This window comes from Rutilus rutilus, assembly GCF_951802725.1.
Source record: "Rutilus rutilus genome assembly, chromosome: 16".
In the NCBI taxonomy this organism is placed as follows: domain Eukaryota; kingdom Metazoa; phylum Chordata; class Actinopteri; order Cypriniformes; family Leuciscidae; genus Rutilus; species Rutilus rutilus.
In genome coordinates, this window is record NC_140224.1 from 21,246,350 (window position 1) to 21,267,068 (window position 20,719).

Genomic DNA, 20,719 nt, shown 5'->3' on the forward strand with positions numbered 1-20,719 from the left:
ATAATTAAAAAAAAACAACAACAGAAAACTGCACATGCGATTGAGCTGTAATGTAAAAGGTATAACACAGAATAACAATGTGATGTAACAGCTGAGCTTGGGTAACTAAATTCATGAAATTTCCTAAACCACAAGCTATGGTTAGCAATGATCATCCGCCTATTCTTTGTGCAAGAGAAGTTTGCAATAATAAACCTATAGTACTGTACAAAAGTTTGGGGTCAGTACGATTTAAGCATATTAAAATTATGACACTAAAGACGAAAGCAATGGCTGCTGAAAATTCAGCTTTGATATCAAAGGAATAAATCCCATATTAAAATATAATAAAAGAGAAAAGTAATTTTAAATTGTAACAATATTTTACAATATTACTATTTTACTGTGTTTTTGACAAATACAGCATAAGAGACTTCTTTCAAAAATCTTATGACCATAAGCTTTTGAAAGTTTATAATGGGGGACAATACAAATCTGACCTAAACAAAAAAGATTCAAAATTATAATACTATAATCTATAGTATAATATAATACAGGTACTATGATGATACTGAAGGGGGTGAATTCTGGAATACAATGCTGCTTCAATGTTTATGTAATGAGTGATTATAATCAAGGTATTAATCAATATTTTTCCTTTGTTATAGAAGTTACCAGTGTGATTACTAAAATGTTCTTTTCATGTATTCTGTAATGTCTGTATTTGATATCTGAATGCAGTAAAAGTGCTTGCTCATTTAGCCCAGCTTCCAGAAATGAATTAAGGACTTGTTTAAACATGTCAATAAATACATACATCTGTTTTTCTAGGGTACCCTGACAACTATGGTCACAGGGTCATTGGAATCAATAGTTTGAGTGACCATTTCGTAGTTAAAGCTTTACTTTACTGTGTTATATTAAAGTTTCCTCTCCTTGAGAGAAAGAACGCATTATCTTGATGTTTTGAGACGACTCTTGTTTATAGTTAGAGCCTGGCCAAATCCAACCTTGGAAAAGCTGTGTGTCGGTGTGTGTTAGTCTTTTTGGTTACAGGTTAAGGAACCACTGGCATTTTTTGAGATTGACTGAGTTGTTGTTCTGGACATGCTGGCGCCCAAATCTGCGACCTGGAAGGTCACGACGTGCCTAACTTCAGGGTCTGAGTGTCAGCCGCATAATCGACGGAGATATGCTTCAGTCTATCTGTATATGTGTGGAAAATTACTATGTTTACCTATTTCTTAGCCACTGAGAATCATTCAACCTGAAGCAAGGACGTAGCTTAGACCTCGGTGAAGGGTATAACTGCTGTGATCTTTGTAACTGTAAGCGGGGCGGCCTACAAACTCCTGTGTGAGTCTTGAAGCTGATGAAACTATCTTCAATAAAAACTTTTTTTCAATTTATTAACATTCTGACCCCGGGTCTTCATTCATCATATCTGGCTCTGGGTCTTTGACTGTAAATCCCCTTACAATACATACAGCGGAGAAAATAATTATTTAATCCCCTGCTGATTTTGTAAATTTGCCCACTTACAAAGAAATGAAGGTCAATCATTTTTATGCTAGGTTTATTTTAATGGATAGAGACAGAATACCAACCAAAAAATCCAGAAAAAACACACATTATATATACACGTTATAAATTGATTTGCATTTCAGTGAGTGAAATAAGTATTTGATCCCCAAGCAAAACATAATTTAGTACCCTTTGGCGAAACCCTTGTTGGCAAGCACAGAGGTAAGATGTTTCTTGTAGTTGGTCACCAGGTTTGCACACATCTCAGGAGGGATTTTGCTCCATTGCTCTTTACAGATCCTCTCTAAATCCTTAAGGTTTCTTGGCTGGCACTTTGCAACTCGAAGTTTCAGCTCCCTCCACAGATTTTCTATAGGATTAAGGTCTGGAGATTGGCTAGGCCACTCCATGACCTTAATATGCTTCTTCTTGAGCCACTCCTTTGTCGTCTTGGTGGTATGTTCTGGGTCATTGTCATGCTGGAAGACCCATCCACGAACCATCTTCAGTGTTCTGGCTGAGGGAAGGAGGTTCTCGTCCAAGATTTTACGGTACATGGTCCTGTCCATCAGCCCCGCAATACAGTGAAGTCTTCCTGTACCCTTAGCAGAGAAACAGCCCCAGAGAATAATGTTTCCACCTCCGTGCTTGACTGTAGGGATGGTGTTCTTGAGGTCATAGTCAGCATTTCTCTTCCTCCAAACACGACGAGTTTTCAATCCATTGCAGTGTAGTGTGTTACCAACGGTTTGCTTGGTGACTGTGGTCCCAACTGCCTTGATATCATTAACAAGCTCCTTCCGTGTAGTTCTGGGCTGATTCCTCACCTTTCTCATGATCATCCTTACCTCATGAGGTGAGATCTTGTATGGAGCTCCAGGCCGAGGGCGATTGATGGATTTTGTATTTCTTCCATTTCCGAATAATGGCACCAACAGTTGTCTCCCTCTCTCCAAGCTTCTTGCTCATGGTCTTATAGCCCATTTCAGCCTTGTGCAGTTCTACAATCTTGTCTCTGATGTCCTTTCACAGCTCTTTGGTATTGACCATGGTGGTGGAGAGGTTGGAATGGAAGATACAGATTCTGTGGACAGGTGTCTTTTATACACATAACGAGCTGATATTATGAGTACTTTCTAAAAGTGACAGGACTAATCTGTGTTTCACATGGGCACATAACCGATCTGTGGGAGGCAGAATTCTTACTGGTTTGGGATCAAATACTTATTTCACTCGATCAAACGCTCAATTTATAACTTTTATATAATGTGTTTTGTCTGGTAAACCTACCATAAAAAATATTTCTTTGTAAGTGGTAAACATCAGGGGATCAAATAATTATTTTCTCCACTGTACGTAGTACTAATGTTTAGTTAGACGAGTGCAGTGGCCTCTGAATAAACTTTCCCTTAGACATTCGATATCAATTTTAATCTAAAAACGTTGATAAAGTCAGTGGACGCATAATGTGTCAGCTACCCTTATACAGCTACATTAAACATTTACGAAATCTTAATATAATTCTGCTATCTTATGTGTGCTGTAATGGAGGGGTTTTGGATTTGACATGAGCCATGAAAATGTGCATGCCATGTCATTTAATGTCTTGCAAAATGGTGCTATTGTAAAATAATATTATAATGTAAGTGCTATACTGTATAAAGCTAAATAAACAGTTCATTTTTGGCTGACGCTTTTAAAGAGCAAAACTAGAGCTACTGGGGAACTTCCTCCTTTCCACAGAGGCTACATAGAAAGCGCAGTGTGAAAACTGCAAATCCTCTTGCCTGATGAGCAGAACATAGAATAAGGAAGTGGAAACAATAGGGGAAGTAGATCCACCTGATAACACAACAGGCCCTTTCACAATGACTGTGTTGGCAAACAAGAGTCAAGTCTTCTATTGAGGACATGCTAGACCACAGCAAGTGGACTGTCCCATCAATTAATGCCAGCTTGAGCCTATGTTTTCTCAACAACATGCATAATAATGCACATACTGTCAGAAACATGCATAGCTTAATTTATTTTTTGAAATGGCGTCGATTTCTACATAAGCATTGTTGAAATAATTAATTTGAATGGTGCATATCCTTTACTACACTAACATGAAATACTTGTGGCTATAGCAGCACCACAACAGCAACTTAATGTGAATTATCAATCACAGGGCAGAAGGAATGTAGTAGATCATATAAATATATACAACAGTTTTTTCAGCAAATTTTTTATTATGTTGATAACTTAGAGGCCATACAATACAGTAGGCTTTATAGGATTAACCACAAGCTTAATTTTCCAGAATATATTTGTTGTTTAACCTGAAACTTCAAATGTTTTGCTTGAAGTGTTTATGCTATATTACTATAAAATAAAATGCCATTAGTGTGATATTTTGATATATAATGCACAGAAATTCATACATTAAGTGTCCAAATACTTATACTAATATATGAAGCCTGCACAAACATTCCCAAAATTAATAACCTAATACATTGCAATCTGCATTTGCAGCAAGTACATGTATATGTGCATATGTATATATAAACATGTGTGATGCTTGACATAACTAAAGGAGTAAAATGTGACTTACGAGGCATGATTCCTTGACTGACCAACTCCTCTCGCGTCCTTCTTTGTTGTAGTTTGAGCTGAAGAACTGCATGGGGAGAGAGGAAAAGGGTTCAGATACAGAGAATGACAGACGACTGCAGCCAGAGGACTATAACATAGACAAGACAAGAGCTCAACCGGCCCTCTTTCGGTTTCTTACTAACTAAAGGGTGAATGCTGATGGGAGGGACTGTGAATTTTGAGGTTGTTTGGGTGGTTTTCATACTTCCCGTTTTACCACACTCAACCACTTTTTCAAACTAGAGGCAATAGGCATTCTTCAAATCAGGAACTTGCCTGCATGCACAATACATTTAGTAAGTTGCTCAATGACTATAAAGAGGGTGGTGGTGTGTAGACAGCTTTTGAGATTTGTTATTGCTTTGTTCTGTGAAAAGAAGCCGTTACGATACCATTGTGTCAAATGTCATATTGGGAGGGATGTGGCTCATGAGTATTGATGGCATCCCGGGACGCTTTAGAGGTGTGCACCTGTCAATCCTGACACAATGACATCACCACCCACATGGCATTGCTTTGTGTGCACTGATCAGCTGTTCTGACCTTCACAGCCACTACGTTTGGGGATCATGAAACCAGAACACTGTCTGCGCCCAATTACTGTAGTTCAGCATGCCAAGACCAACCATTCACTCCCTTTTGGAACCTTTATTTTTAAGGAGTAAGGTGACAAAACCAATTGCTGTTTTGGCGATCAGCTGTGAGGATGTGTACCCTGCGCTTTTAAATCAGGACCCCTTTTTTGTTCCCATAAAATTCCAGAACACCCACTCCGTTTCTCACTTGCAAATTGAATAAAGTTCCACTATTTGTTCTTAATTCTTCCTATTCTCACTTCATTTTAACAGCTGTTTTTGACCACCCACTCCTTAGCGTTGCTAAACACTATTTTTGTAGCTACTGAAGAAGAAACACAAGCCCTCTCGCACCTCTCCAACAACCTGGCCTGATACTGTAAATCAATAAGACACTTTTAAATGCCAACACTCTCTCAATCTTCTCTTTGCCAGCCTGGAAAATTCTGTGGGTGGCATCAACATTCAGATCTTAAAAAAAAAAAAAAAAAAAAAACACTCAAATCATGCAGACAACTGGGTTAATCCAAGTGCCTGTGTGTCTGGGGTCTTAATTAAACACGCCTCTTGCTGACCGTCCACAAAATCCCTAGGCCTGGCACAGTTTGCAGGTCAACCGGTGCTCGCTCTTGGCTCTGTATGAGCAGCTGGGGTGATCTCACCACTAAGACACTAGAATAATCAGGTCTAACGTGTTGAGATTCGGGATGAGCAAATAATGAAGCTAAATTCAAGGTATTAAGTTGGGTGCACCACCTGGAGGGTGCTTTATTTATACTCTGTAAAAGCATAAAAACAACACGGCCCACCTTCTTTGAGGCTATGATATGCATGATTGTCACAGTCCAGACTCCAAGACATCTTCTCTTGATCATTTTGGATGGGTTGATCCTCAAAAGAGGAAGTATCAATGTGAAGGCAGTGGTTAGTGTCCAGCATGTTTGTATCCAGTGTTGTATCCAAATGTCTCAAAGTCGAAACTGATATTCCATCGATATATGGATAATGGATTGCTCGGTGCAAGGTATGTTAGTCCACAACAACAGTATTTACAGCGTTTCAAATCAAAGAAATGGAGAACAGACAGCTTCCACTTGGTTTCTTCCTCATCCAAAATCTGATCCTCTAATTTGTCCTCTTTTATTCTCAAAGATGGATGCAGAAGCTCTGCAACTGCGTCACGCAGAGACAGAAAATGAAGCAAATGCACAAAGGTGAGGACGGTAGAGCACAGAGCCTGCTCTGCACTCAGCAGAAGACATTCACAGAACAGCGTGTCTCTCGCCTTCATACACAGAGGAGGGTCCGCTGAGTGCCAATGAACGCTCGCTTCAGCTCAGCTGTTGCCTCTCGTTTACGCTCTACAATATGGTAGACCACCATTCACCCCATCAGCTCCATTTCATTGGGTCAAAAACCCAAACCAACCACTTACTATAGTTTTGAATCTTTAATTGAGCTCTATATGATGAACAGATTGAATTTAGGTTTTTATTCACATATAAACATTAAATCAACGCACACATAAGATATGGTAAACTTGGAAGCTCAAGCACGTTCACTTGACATGCGAGAACCGACGAGGTTCATTCTCGTGTTACGCAGCACGTTTGAGCTTCCGCAAGAACCAATGAGGTTCATTCTCAAGTCCAGCAGGTTCGGCTGAGCTTCTTTTAAATGTTATCGAATATGTTGTCGAATAAAAGCCTAAATTCTATCTGTTCATCATATAGAGTGATCGAGTCTCTTCTGAAAATTTGGACTAAAGTGCTCGATTCTCTTTATGAACTTTTTGAAGCGTCAAAGCATAGCAGTCTACAGAGACAGAAATCATATTTCAATAAAAATAAATTCATGTGAGTTCTGAAGATGAACGAAACTCTTACAAGTTTAGAATTACATGAGGGTGAGTAAATGCTGACAGAATTTTCATTTTTGGGTGAAGTAGCCCTTTAATATTTCTGTGGAAAGCATGATACATTATTTTCAGGATTATAATATTTTTAAATGAAAAATTAATTTGTGGTCATTCATTTTTCATGAAAATTGTATGTATATACTTTTGTTTGAAAGACAACAAATGTTCTTTTATAAAATGTTCACAAACTATGAGCTTCTAATTGGTGTTTCTCACATGCACATCAAGTGAAAAATTAAATGTAGAAAAGGAACAGATCAACCCTCTCACATATTACATGCTAACAGCAAACACAGTTCACATTTCACAAGGTATTTAATATGGAAACCTCTCACGACGCTCTCAGAAATGGTGTCATTCGGGGCTCTCGGGAGTCCCGGTGACATGAGCAGAGAGAGTGGAAGGAAGGAGGTCACAGGAAGAATGTGGGCTTCCTTTGACCTTTCCTTACTTTCTGGCAGATAAAGTCAGGAATTGTCAGGCTCACTTACACCACACATATTAGACTGTTGGCGAAGCCCCTCATCCCCCCACCCGGGTTTTAAATAGTAAGGCCAGCTGGCCAAAAGGCTCTATATTCAGCTCAGTATCACCTGTGCAAGCACTGGATAGGGTTACCCTCTGCTAGAGTTCTTGCAAACATGACTCACGCACATTTTCTAACAAACACACGCAAAAACAATGTTCAAAGAAACAAAACACTAAAGGATGGCAATTGTAAATTTGGATAAAGTATATGTTAATCACCTAACTCTTTCCCCGCCAGCATTCTTTTAAAAAAAAGCTGCCAGCCAGCCCAGCATTTTTTATTTTCACAAAACTTTCATGGTACCAAGAGTATTTTGTTGTATGAATATCTGAACTTACAAAACATCAAGAGAAAGAACAAAGCACCTGCTTTTTTTTAATCAACATTTGAATGTGGGTAAGTTTAATTTAAAAAAACAACATTGAAGAAAAAACTGAGAAAAATAAAAAAATTTGTCAAGGTCTATGCCCACATTGGGTTCAGAACGATGATCAAAACATAGATTGAGTAGATCGCGCCAATCAACACCCCCAAAGCTTGCACAGTCCTAAACCTCTTCATAGGTTTGACATTTCATTCTGTAACCTTAGGCAGTTTTGATATATATGCGTTTAATATTTGATGATCACATTAGAAGCATTGCTTACGCATATGTATTGCTTGTTTTTGCTTCTTCGCTAGTGTTTTGATCTGGAGATTCTGTACTCTTTCAGAAGATGCGAAATAGTGCCCTCTACCGTATAAAATTGCATCAATGACGGGGAAATAACTTTTCCTCTTCCGTTCCCCTACAGGTTGGAAGCGGAATTGACCATTACCGCTGTCGTAAATAATTTAGCCTACCGTAGCCTACTGTCACACGCACGCTCGCCGTTTAACCAGCACCGGCTTTAGAATGAACTATGTCCGCAGACAAGGAAGAGTATGTTGCATGATTTTATGAAAGCATGATGTATTGCGACATCAGAAACGAAGAAAAACAAAATAATGACTATTGTAACGCTTGCCGTAAAGTCAAATTTGTAGTCTCTTATGTCTCATTCGAACTACAGAAATCTGGCAAACTTGCAAATCTACCCAATCTGGCAAACTTGCATAGTGCGGTTATAGCAGTTATAGGGCTGCAAAGCGAATCCAGAAGTGCCTTTCACCCTGTTATGACTTGAACAACTGAAACGATTTTGGAAATATTATTTTACAGTAAAAAAAAGTTCTTTAGTGTTGCTTTAAACTTTTAGTTCTTTAGTGTTGCTTTTAGCATATGTATATGCGTGTGTGCGCATATACATAGACACATACATATACACATACACACATATATATATATATATTAAATATATATATATTTTATATATTAAATATATATTTTATATATTAAAAATTATTTATATATACATTTTTTTCCATGATTTGTCCATACAATTAATTTGAATGGGGTCCAAAACAACCCTAGAAAATAAATATATAATTTATCTAAAACATTTGTGTGATTCACTTAAAATATGTTTTTGGCCACAATAATTTTCGTTCAGATTAAATATGAAAATGTGTGCTCTAATGATAAACAGTCATATTATTATATTATACGGAAATGAAGGTCACTATGCACGGACTCCCCAGAGACATAAACATTAGTGTGATCTGCTTTTAGCCCACAAGCTCATCGCTGTGATCATCACAGTTGACACTCCTCATTGACCAGAAGGGCCCAGCACTGCGAAGTGTCGACTGACCACAGAGGAAGTCTAGTGCAGTCTATACTAAGCCCATAAGTCACTGCGAAGAACAAAACACCACCTTTATCAAGTAAAGCACCACAGATAATAAAACCAAAGTCCATCTGGTTCTCAGACAGATCTAAAACACCCAAATGAGTAATGCGATGTAGTTTTTATTACAAGCAATGCAAACAATTCATTATGACTGTTAGAACCAATGCTGGTTGATCATTACTGGCAAAAGTTAACATATGATACAGACCTGATACAGATTTTGCAGCGGTCACATCCGCTTTGGCATATACAAGATTTATATTGAGATTAAATTAGCCTGAGCTTCTTTCATAACCACTAATTATTTTGAAGTATATATTTAAAGTAATGAAAACATTTCCTCAATCGCAAAATGGAGAGGCTGATTTTCTATTACATCTACACTGTTCTATTTTCAGAGAATCAGTTTCTTTTTACTGTTAGATGTTTACACAACACAACATTAAAATACTTTTCTTGCTCCTATTTTCCTTTCTGCTTTCAATCACTTACTGGAAACACCGTCATCATTACTTCATTTTCCAGCACTAGCCAGAAGTTCCTAGAGGACCAGTTTTCATGCAGCCTTCATTTATACAATGACGTAAGGCATCCTACTGCCATAAAGTCATTAAAATGATAAGCACATGAGAGCCAGACACACAAAACAGGATTATACAACAAATCTCCTCATTTAATCCAAATTGGGCCCCAGAAACAAGTTTTCATAAGAGTGAAAATCTGAAGGGACGAAAAGAGTACACAGAAAATCAGGCCAGTTCCTGACTCCAGTAACACATGTTGCTAAAGCGCAAAAGGGACGTTAGATTGAGCTCAACAAATGAGGTTATGGGAGGAGAGAGAGACGAGTGAAGAAGAGAGGTTCACGTCCAAGCTTTCCCGTTTTTCTGAATGTGTTACATAACATCTTTCTGAACTCATGTCACCCAAACCTCTCTACCTCCTGCCCTACTTTCCGGCATCTCTGCAAATTATGACTCTTATTTTTATAGGTTTTGACGTTCTCATACATATTCTGTTCCCTTCTAGGCTTTACAACTCTAGAGTTGACTTAACCCTACAAAGCCTACTGTATGATATTTGATACGCGCATTTCTAAGGTCTCTAATTGATCAAGATGATCAAAACTTTGCTGAAAAACCATTGTACCAATCTTCTGCCTTATTTTTTCTGATTAGTAGTTTAGTCTAAGTAAAAGGCCTTCTAAAAATGTCCCCCTTCAGGTCGAGCTACTTGCAGTGAAATCGTAACTGACGAAACTATAAAAAAAAAAAATCTTAACTATAAAAGTTAACATAAGATAAAATTTTATATTGATAGTAATATTTCAGGATGAACACTTTCTGAACTGAAACAACTTGGGTTTACTTGATTATACATGCATCACTTTTAGAAAAATCATGTTAAAATTTGAGCATCAAATATGATATATCAAGCTTTTGAGAAATGTTTTTTTGTACATCTTGTTATCATCATTGTACTGAATTGCATTATGTTTTGCTGTCACAATAAAAACTACAGAACTTTGTATAATAATCTAACCATTTAAATATCATTAGTTTGCCATACTGTTGATTTCAGTGGTGTAAAGTATTTGAGTAAATGTAAAAATTTAACTAAGAATATGTACTCTTTATTCCAATGCATTTGTGATGAGTAATGCAATTTGTTGTTACATTTTGCATGGCACCTAACCCTTTCTGTAGCTGTTCATCTGCTATAAAGACGCAATATCGGCATCTAAGAGCATTGAAGGTATCTTGTGCGTTTCGTCTTTACTCACCCAAACTTCAACAAGGTTACTTTACGTGAGTGCATTAGCAGGTAGTTGGTGAATCAGTGATTTGTATTGGTGACTTGTAATGGAGTCATTTTTGCGGTAAGGTATCTTTAAAAGTATGGTTTTCAGGTACTCTTTACACCTCTGATTGATTTACATTACAAACTTTTTGTTTAGATTCTGTCTAAAAGTTCAATAAACTGCTCCATTTAAAAAAAAAGGAAAAAATATTTTTTCAGACTATTATTTCACATGTCAGGCTTTACATAGTTAAACCATGCACCATGTCTTAACCAGAAGTGACAAAAAGCAACGTTGAGCGTAGTTCTGCAAAAGTTGTGCAGGGTAGTCCCCCACCCACTGTGAAATCCTGTTGGTTTAAAATACAGCTTCTCATAACTCTACATCAAATATCCTCTAATTAGACAGATTGAGAGAAAAGTGCAGCTTAGACACTGAAAACAAAGATGAAAAAACAACATAAATTGCATAAATAACTACTAAATTATTATTAATAATAATAAATTAACTAAGCTGGTAACACTTTAGTTTAAAGGTATTGCGGAGGATTTTCTTTTTCCGGGTGGATCATCAAGACTATTTGTCCTCCTAGTTGTCAATCATTCTGGTGATATGTTTACGTAAGGCCGTCGTACGTGCTCGTCCCTAGGTAGTTTTCGCTTTCTGCGCATGCGCACTTTCGGGTGTATGTGTGTGGTGAGCTGCGGTTTCAGCCATTCATTGAAGATCGCCCCGTTCTCACCGGGTTTTTTTCAAAATGTCTGAGGGTCGCAAGAGAAAAAAAGTGTCTACGAATTGTATGACAAGAAGAGAAAGGCCTCTGAAGAAAGAAACAAGACCAGAGTGATTTTGGCAGAATATTTCACACTCTGGCGTGCGCTAAAAGCACAGGTTGGGCTTCCCACTGATGCCTCAGTCGCGAAGTTTCTACTCGACAGGTAAAGTTTGGCATGCTATTTGGAGAAATCCATTTAAAATCACTGCTAGTAAAAGTTAATGTAAGCTATGATTAGCGATGCTAGCCCTGGCACAAGTCACGCACCGCGCAGACACGGTAAACATCTCAATTTGTCTAAAGTAATTATGCCCAAATGGTAAAAGGTATCACGCTGAAATGTTCTAAAACCTTGTGTGTTCATTTTTGATAATTCCAATGTGTTCACATAGTATTTATTACACAAATGCAACAAGCTACTTCTCCATTGCAGATCATGTCTTGAGTCCTCACTCAATCGATCAGTATAATAAGTAAATAAAACACGGAAGGGCATTTGACATTTTGTCTTGCATGAATGTTTTTGAGTTAGTGTTTTTGGGAGAATATTTCACACGCTGGCGTGCGCTAAAAGCACAGGTTGGGCTTCCCACTGATGCCTCAGTCACGAAGTTTCTACTCGACAGGTAAAGGAAAGTAGGCTTGTATGAGCCATGCCAACAGCAACTTGTAAACAGAGCGTGCACGAGGAGAACTAGGCTCGTGCATGCTCTCTCGTGCACACGTTTAATAGGCGTTCCCTCTCGGGAGCAGGTAGAGTGTTGCGCATGTGCATTTTTTCAAAAAGCGGAGAGGGCGGTTCTTTTCTAAAATTCGGGAAAATCCTCCGCTCAATTCTCACTATTAACAAGTTGCTTATTAGCATGCATATTGCTAGAATATTGGCTGTTTATTAGTATTTATAGAGCACATATTAATTGCATGACCATTTTCTACATCCCTTAATCTCACCCAATACCTAAACTTAACAACTACATTATTAACTATTAAGAAGCAGTCATTAGTTTGAGGCAAAAGTCATAGTTAGTAGTTAGTTAATAAAAAGAATTGGACCCTAAACTAAAGTGTGACCATTAAGTTAAATAAATAATACATTTTAAATGAATTAAATAATATAAAATATATATAAAAATTGGTTATGCATATGTTTTTGGAAAGATTTTTATTGTAATTGTCATAAAGCAATATTTTGTGGTCTCTGATTCTGATTGGACCATTGTGGCACATTGCATAGGAGTTTCACATTCAGTATGGAGAAATCGCTTGTTGCTGGAAATTGTCACACTGTGACTTGGGTTAGGATACAATGTTGTTTTTTGATCTGTGGTGTCATTACTGATATACACAGATAATTGCCATGAAACAATGCACATTCTTTTAAACCTGAAAAATAACATCTGAATATTTAACCCTGGCCTGTCATGACTCGTTAGCCTGGTAAGGGAGAGTCGCTAAGTTGTGTCACACTGATCATTATCTTCTGTGTCCTTTGCAAAGGTGTCACTTTTTTCAAACACAATTGAAATCTGACACCACACTTTCCTTTACACTGTTTTTACAGAATTAATGACAAGAAAAAATTCCCCCAAATTCTGCAAACGTTATCCGAGATGGAAATCCTGCGGAAAGATTTCACCAGGATATAATTTGGTTTGTGACAAAAGGTGCTTTCTGTATATAATCATGTGCAATCAATCTACAACCATTGATATGTGAATGAGTCAGTGGATGCTATCAATTCAGCCGAAAAGCTGGAAATACAAGAACAGACAAAAACAAAGCAGTTGATAGGAGTGGTTCCCTCGTATTCCTGTTTATGTCCAGTAGCTTAAACATAAACAATAAAACTAAATTACACACATTTGTAAGATCAGTATCGCTCGGGATATCAGAGCACAAGGCAAAGTTTTTTTCTTGATCAAAAGTATAGTAAAACAATATTGTGAAATATTATTACAATTTAAAAGTTGCAAGTCTTTAGTGTCACACGATCCTTCAGAAATCATTCCAATACTGATTATGCCCATTTTTTAAATATTTTATTAATTAAACAAATCTTACTGACCTACTGTGTGTGTGTGCATGCATATAGGCTACTATATATGACATATTAAAGTTAACATTTTATATGTATTTGTGTGAAATCATGATACACCAGGAATCTGGTTGAAGGGTTATATGCAGATATTTTGAGCATTGGACGCATCACTGAGGACGTCTATCTGACAAAAGCACTTTTCATAGCTCGAGGACACGAGTGCATTATTGGTTCTGGCACTCGAACAAATCAAATATATCAAAGCTCTAAACTGATGTAATCTTAAAAAGGCCACTTTAATAACCACCAGAGGTTCAGTCTGTGCCTGCAAGTACAAGTACACACTTCTTTCTTAACAACAAAGCCAGACAATTCTAGGAAGTTTCCCTGTTCCTGGAATATCCATTCATCCTGTTGTCAGCCAAGTTGTCATTTCATCATAAACACCACAATAAGCAAGGTGTGTTTTCCAGTGTTATGATTCACCTGACCTGTTAGTATGCGAGACAGAAGATGCCTAGATGACTGCTTGAGGATTAAGCCCAGCTGTGGATTGTGTGTAGTTAATGCAAAGCAATGGCTCTCTTTTCCCTGTTCCTACCTCCATCCTGTTATGTTTAGGGCCTGTGTAAGCATGCTGGAGTTAAACTTGGCAAGCATCCCTAAGATGTTACATAACAGCGCAACCCAAAGACAGTCAGTGCAAAACCCACTGCAGAGTAACTGTGCTCTGGAAAGCATGCAAATTATGCATTTTTCACAAGACTGTCTAAATCCAGAACACACACAGAAATATCACTTTAAATACCAATTGCAAATATTAACTGTGGCAATGGGACTGAAAATGACCAGAGAGCTTCGATCAATTGCAGTTAAAAATCAACATTAGTATCTCAAGGTGACTGGCACCGAAGGTTTGGAAGTCCACATAACTTTCTTTTATCTAATAACTCACGTCAAGGAATCTCTATCTGGAGGACGGGATTCTCGCAGATAATAAATCACTCTTTACACGGACTTTTGCCAGAGCGCTGTCAACCCTCCTTGTCCAAGAGTATTAAACATGACATGGTAACTCTGTATGCTTCCTTGTCTTGCTGACCCAGACATTCTGTCCCAAAAGGAGTCTGTACTTTTCCTCAAAGCCCTGAGCTCCCACTGCCAGACCTCAGGGAGAAAACAGCTGGTTTTAACAACAGAGAGAAGGAAAACTCCTATTCATCACTGACACATCCCGCCCTTTCCAGCAGCCAGCTCGAGCAATTCCAGGGTGGGCTCTTCACATATCTGTTTCTATAGTGTATCATTCTGGAGAATTCCACTTGAAAGTATGAAAGCAGAAAAGAGTAGTAGAGAAAGAAGTACAAGTGTGCTTTGATGCTCTGAAGTGTTTTGGGGTGTGTGTCACAGGCAAATGAATGATTTTTAGGTTATATATATTCTGCTATCTCTGTTTCTTTGCAAGTTTCATGCACAAAAGAGCATCTTAAAAAAATGAAGCTGTTGTCATCTTCAGGACGTTCGAATCCGACCTGGGTCATGTCCCCTTTTCCCCTTCTCACACAAGGGGTGTCTTTTCTGTCTATGCTCAAAAGTATTACGGTTAAACAAACTAAAACTATTAAAAATGTTTTTGTTAATTATAATAAAGCTTAAAAATATAAATATTAGACAAAAAACAAAACTTAAAAAAACAAAACTAGAAATTAGTTAAAGTTGTAGTCAAATTTGTGAAACTTAATTAAAAATAAACAAATAGAAATATTAAAAAAGAAATAAAATGCTTCATAAAATTACTAAAACTAAAATAACTGAAATTTGACAAATAAATGCCAATTCAAAATAAATACTATGATAGTGTATAAATACTAAAATAACACTGATACTCAATTGTCCAGATAAAGGCAAAAAAAAAAAAAAAAAATTTTATGAAGTTAATGGTTACTATAATGAATACTCATGAGGAATAAATAATCAGTCTCATTCCACAACTGTTTCAGGAAAACTGTTATTTTCCATACCAAAAAATAAATAAATGCTTAACACCTTCAACAGCTAAAAATCTGGATAGCTTTGGCTCAAGAGTTAGTAAATGTTGTGGTTTAGTGAGACCTCAGTTCAAACAGCAATAAATCCTGTGCAGGACTTCACAAACAGCAGGCTTAACTATTAAACAAAGTTGTTAAACCTCAACCACAGATACCACACCTCACCTCAACATGACTTCATTCCCAAAAACCCAAACGTGCAAGTACTGTACCTGAATGTATGGCCATATCCTTCCGCTGCAGAAGGATACGGATAAAATCACGTCCACGCTTTATTAATCCATTTCAAGACCGGACAACAGAGCAAGCTGAATGAAGTTGGCTGACTGAACTCCAGGCTGTTCTGCTGAGAGATAATTCCCGCAGTAGATCCAAGAACACAGGGTGTGTCTGTGCGCCCCTCACCTTCCTCCGCTCTAGCTGGCGTGTGTGTGCACGCCCTACAGATGTGGGTGTGTTAGCACAAGTGTTTGTGTCTCTGCGAGTCGGTTTCTTCCTTATTACTGGCTAAGTGCTGCTTTCAGGCTCCGCTTTCAGCTGTGTGTTGAGTAACTCCTAGTTTTCCTGCTCCTTGAAGCCTTTTTTTATTTTTTACTATTCATTCCAGGAGAGATCAAAAACTTTGTGTACTGATCTGAGTTCACTCGTTTACTACAGAAGAAAACGTGTGCAAACTACAAGCCAGAAACTGAAGCCAAAACACATTCCAGATCACCTTTGGCCCTCGTCATTCTCCTGACCGCCTGCTTTCCGAGGAAGGATTTCAGCTCTGTACACAAAGTTATGCAATCAAGTGTTCAGGACGGCTACCCAACACACACCCTACCTCAGGCCTTTGTTCCCCCTCCCAAACGTATTCACTTTAAACAGTTCTTAGCGATAACTCGGGTGGCATATTGTTGATTTTGTCAACTGTTGCTTGAGTTTCCAAGACTATCAATGTAAAAAAAAATGGATTGCCAAAAATTCTTGTCTGAAACAGAAACTTCTGTACAAACTGGGCTAAAAATGCTCTTTAAATAAAATAAAATAATTAAAAATAAATCTGTTTGAAACTGCTTTTCAGTTAAAAATTAGTTTTTGATGAAAATTAATTTAAGTTCATTTTAATTCTGCATCCTATTTGCTACCTCAATTCCAATCCAATTCAAATTCAGGAATTGAATTGTAATTTTGAAATTTCAATTCTGAATGAAATAATATTGTTTTTTATACATTTTCCAGCTAAATGTGGCTTGCCAAAAGTGATGTAATTAAATATAAATTCTTGACAGAAAACTCTCGACAAACTGGGCCAAAACTGACATTTTGAAATGTACATTTAAAAAAAATCTGCTTAGTATGTTGCTTTTCTGCAATTTGAATTTTACGCTACCTCAATTCAAATTAAATTCAAATTGAGGAATTGGAAAAGGCATTTTCAATTCAATTCTGAATGCCATACAATAACTTTTTATTTTAGTTTTTTAAATTTTTTCAATACTGACCACAAGATGCCTCCATAGGCAGTGAAAATAAAATATTTTCTCATAGAAAATTCAATCTCAGTGTGCCTCATCAACAGTAAATGTGACCCTTTTTTTACCATCAACGTAAAAGTCGTTACATTATATCTAATTAAACCTGCGTCAGTTTCACGTGTGTTCTGTTTTATCTCAAAGTCGCAAACATTAAACCAATTTAAAAAAGCGAATTATTTGACAAAACAAAAATAATTGTATGGCATTTTTGTCAGAAAATATTCTGTGGCTAAAACTTTCAGTGCATATAAACTTGCTAATAACAAATGTATGCAAAAGCCAGCATAGATTTCCAAAAGCCTTAACAGGGATCACTTCTGTTTTGTGCAGGAGAAGAGAAAGGTCCTGCATTAACATGTCTGCTGCTAAAATCTAACCCTCAATGAAGTGCAGCTCGGGGGGGCTGAAGACTGAAAGAAGGGAGTGGTGACTGCAGGCCATGTGCTTCTACATGGGACTTCTAACTTTATTGCCATTCCTGCAGTTCTGGAATGGCAGAGTCACAAAAACATTGAATAAATCAACAACATCCCACCACAGCAAACCTTACATAATAACATCCCACAGATTTTTCAGGATTCAAATATAACATCGCCCATTTAGAATGAAATCACAGCATGCTGAAGCATCTGTCCGTCTTCCTGCTGGCTCGGTTTAATTTTCACTTCTCTAAATCGTCCTTTCCTTTAAGCTTCCTGAAGTCAAAGAGTGTCTGCTGTATATCAGAGAGCTGAACGCACACGCTTTGAAGTGTCTTACTGCATTTCACACAGATTTCAACAGGCCGTTTCATTTTCAATAACGTATACTTCCTTAACACCCTTCTCCCACGTCTCTAAATATTCATCCTTTTCTTTAAATAAAACACTGCATTAGATAACATCACACAACAAATGATTCAATTTGACTCTGCAAATGACAAGGAATACAGAGGGAAGGAGAATGAACAGGCCACACTAACAAAAAGTACCAAAAAGCACCATGTTTTTGAACACCCAACATAGTTTCCATGTAAATAATACGATTAGTTTCCAAAAAAAATATCATCACCCACTGTCCTTCCATTTCTAATATCACTCATCACCCACTGTCTCAAACCGTCTCTAAGACGAAACAGAGCAGCTGATATAAAGGCAGCTTCCTAAGACATTCTCTGCCTCTTTTGTCTCCTGCTTTAACACTGTCGAGACTTGTAGGTTTCTGCACATACAAAACTGTAACATTGCAAATGATCTAATTACTTCATTACTGTGTGCTAAATCTAATTAGGAAATCCTCCTATATGTACATCCATATGAACGTATTATGCTGCTGTACATCCTGTTGTTGTGAGAGACATCACAACCCTACACCATTGAATTCTACCATTAATCTTCTTCATAAAGTTCCCTAATATAATGCATTCTACCACTACAAAATCTATTAGATTTCAAAATAAGGTGGATAGTAATACTATGGTATATCTTTTGAAGTACACTGAAGTATATGAATATTAGGGCTGAGTATCAATGGAGATTTCCTCATTCAATACGATTCACAAGCTCAATTCCATTTTTTTTTTTTTTTTATCGGTATGTTTCAGTTATTAGACATTCTCTCTCTTTGCAAATGTTGTATATTATACATAGCAGGGATTTAAACTGATTTAAACGGGTAGCTCATTTTTGGAATGATTCAGTAAAAGAACTGGCTCATAAGATTTGTTCCTGAAGCAGACTACACTGGTCACGTTGTATGTCTGTTTTTGCATGCAGCCTGCAACTCAATAGAAACATGTTTCTTGCCACTATTTTGTGGTACGCAGATATTTTATTGCATAACAGAAAACACACACTGCAAACTCACATTCAACCACTCAGGTAAAATATGATTTATTTTGCTGTGGCACTGAAGAACCAGCGGGATATCGGAATCATTCAAATGAAGTCTCTGATTAATTAGAAAATTTTAAACCAGCCATAACGAATTTGGTAATCATTACATACTATGTGTATATAGCCATTAAAAATGTTGGGGTCGGTAAGATTTTTTAATGTTTTTCAAAGAAGTCTCTCACGATCACCAAGGCTGCATTTATTTGGTTAAAAAAATAAACAATAATATTTTGAATATTACTACATTTAAAAAAATGTTTTCTATTTTTGATATATTTTAAAATGTAATTCATTCCTGTGACGGCAAAGCTGAATTTTCAGCATCATTACTCCAGGCTCCAGTGTCACATGAACCTTCACAATAAATCATTCTAATAAGCTGAAAAAGTTTTATTTATAAATCGTTGGTGATAATATATAAAACATGATACTGAATATTCACTGGGTAGTTTGCATGCACTCAAAAAATTATTTTATAATGCTGTTCACTTCATTTAGGCCCGGTTTCACAGACAGGGCTTAGACTAAGCCAGGATTAGACCATAGATCAATTAGGACATTTAAGTAATTTTTATAAACATGCTTAGAAAAAAACATTACCGATGTGCATCTTAAAACTAAAAAGGCACTGATATATTTTTAAGATCAGTCAGTGCAAGTTTATTTCAGTGGAAACAGCTCAGACTTACATTTTAGTCTAGGACTAGTCTTAAGCCCTGTCTGTGAAACCAGGGGTTAAGCAATTAATTTTAATTTAACAACAGGTTTCTGGATCAAATGTGATTGCTTTTTAGCCTGGGTAAACCCAGACTTCCGGCAAATTTAGATTTGCTCTGCAAGTAGTCTGGCAAAGAGCCCATTCAAGCCCATTTCTAATCCGTCGAAATCGCGGCACCAATCAGAAACGTTGGGGCGGGCTTTACACAATGACGATCGCTCTGATTGGTTTTAGGTCTATCCAATTGCGCCCAGAGGCATTTGAGCGACGTCCGTTGGTGAAGCGCATCAACTTTTAAATGCATTATTATATTCAAAATGCAAACACATGAGGACAGTCTCCATGAAAAACCAACTGGCAGATGAACGTGCCACTACATTTCTCTCTGAAACGGTAGAAAATTAAATTAGATTTAATAGAGGATTTTAACTGTGACAAGATGATTGACAGGGCAGTTTACGTGACAGGATGCACGCGACAGATCCGTCCGATAAAGATGACGAAGTAGTATGTCCCAAAGCTTGCCTACTTTTTTGCTACACATTCAAAAGTAAAAACCTTTTCTTCACAAAAAGAGTACATAGGCGAATTGTGACGCAGCATATGGCTTTACACGATGACGATCGCTCTGATTGGTTTTAGGTCTATCCAATTGCGCCCAGAGGCATTTGAGCGACGTCCGTTGGTGACGCCCCTTTGGAAATGAGTTATTAATGAAGCTTTGCCAGACCATAACTCAGTTACTACTGAGAATGGTCTGGTTTTAACCAGGCTAATTGCTTTTAGCAATATGAGAAAATGGAGAGACTTGTTAATGTTTAATGTTCTATTATGTTGGCATATAAAAGTTTCTGTTATGTCAGTGTTTTAGGGGGTTATTATTGTGGTGAAGAGTAGAGCATGTGCTTGTGCTGACAACCTGTTAGCAAGAATTCAAACTGCTTTAATAATAAAGCAACCATTGTGGCAGTGCTATTTATAGTTATATTTAGTTAGTTTATTTTTTGTAAATCA

At 37.2% G+C, this 20,719-nt stretch overlaps 1 protein-coding gene across 6 annotated transcripts in view; it reads right to left on the reverse strand.

Moving 5' to 3' along the window:
- Nucleotides 1-20,719, reverse strand: part of mrtfab (myocardin related transcription factor Ab) — a 38,592-nt gene that overhangs the window by 10,294 nt on the left and 7,579 nt on the right. For 2 of the 6 annotated variants that reach the window (XM_084434300.1, XM_084434301.1), the window contains exons 1-2: nt 15,806-15,933; nt 4,097-4,162 (exon numbers count right to left, since the gene is read on the reverse strand). In XM_084434300.1, the coding sequence (XP_084290426.1) occupies nt 4,097-4,162; nt 15,806-15,821 (82 nt within the window). In that variant the 5' untranslated portion in view covers nt 15,822-15,933. Of the gene's footprint in view, nt 1-4,096; nt 4,163-5,521; nt 5,984-15,805; nt 15,934-20,719 lie in introns of those variants that run through there. The other 4 variants (XM_084434296.1, XM_084434298.1, XM_084434297.1 and 1 more) reach the window with 2 other exon arrangements.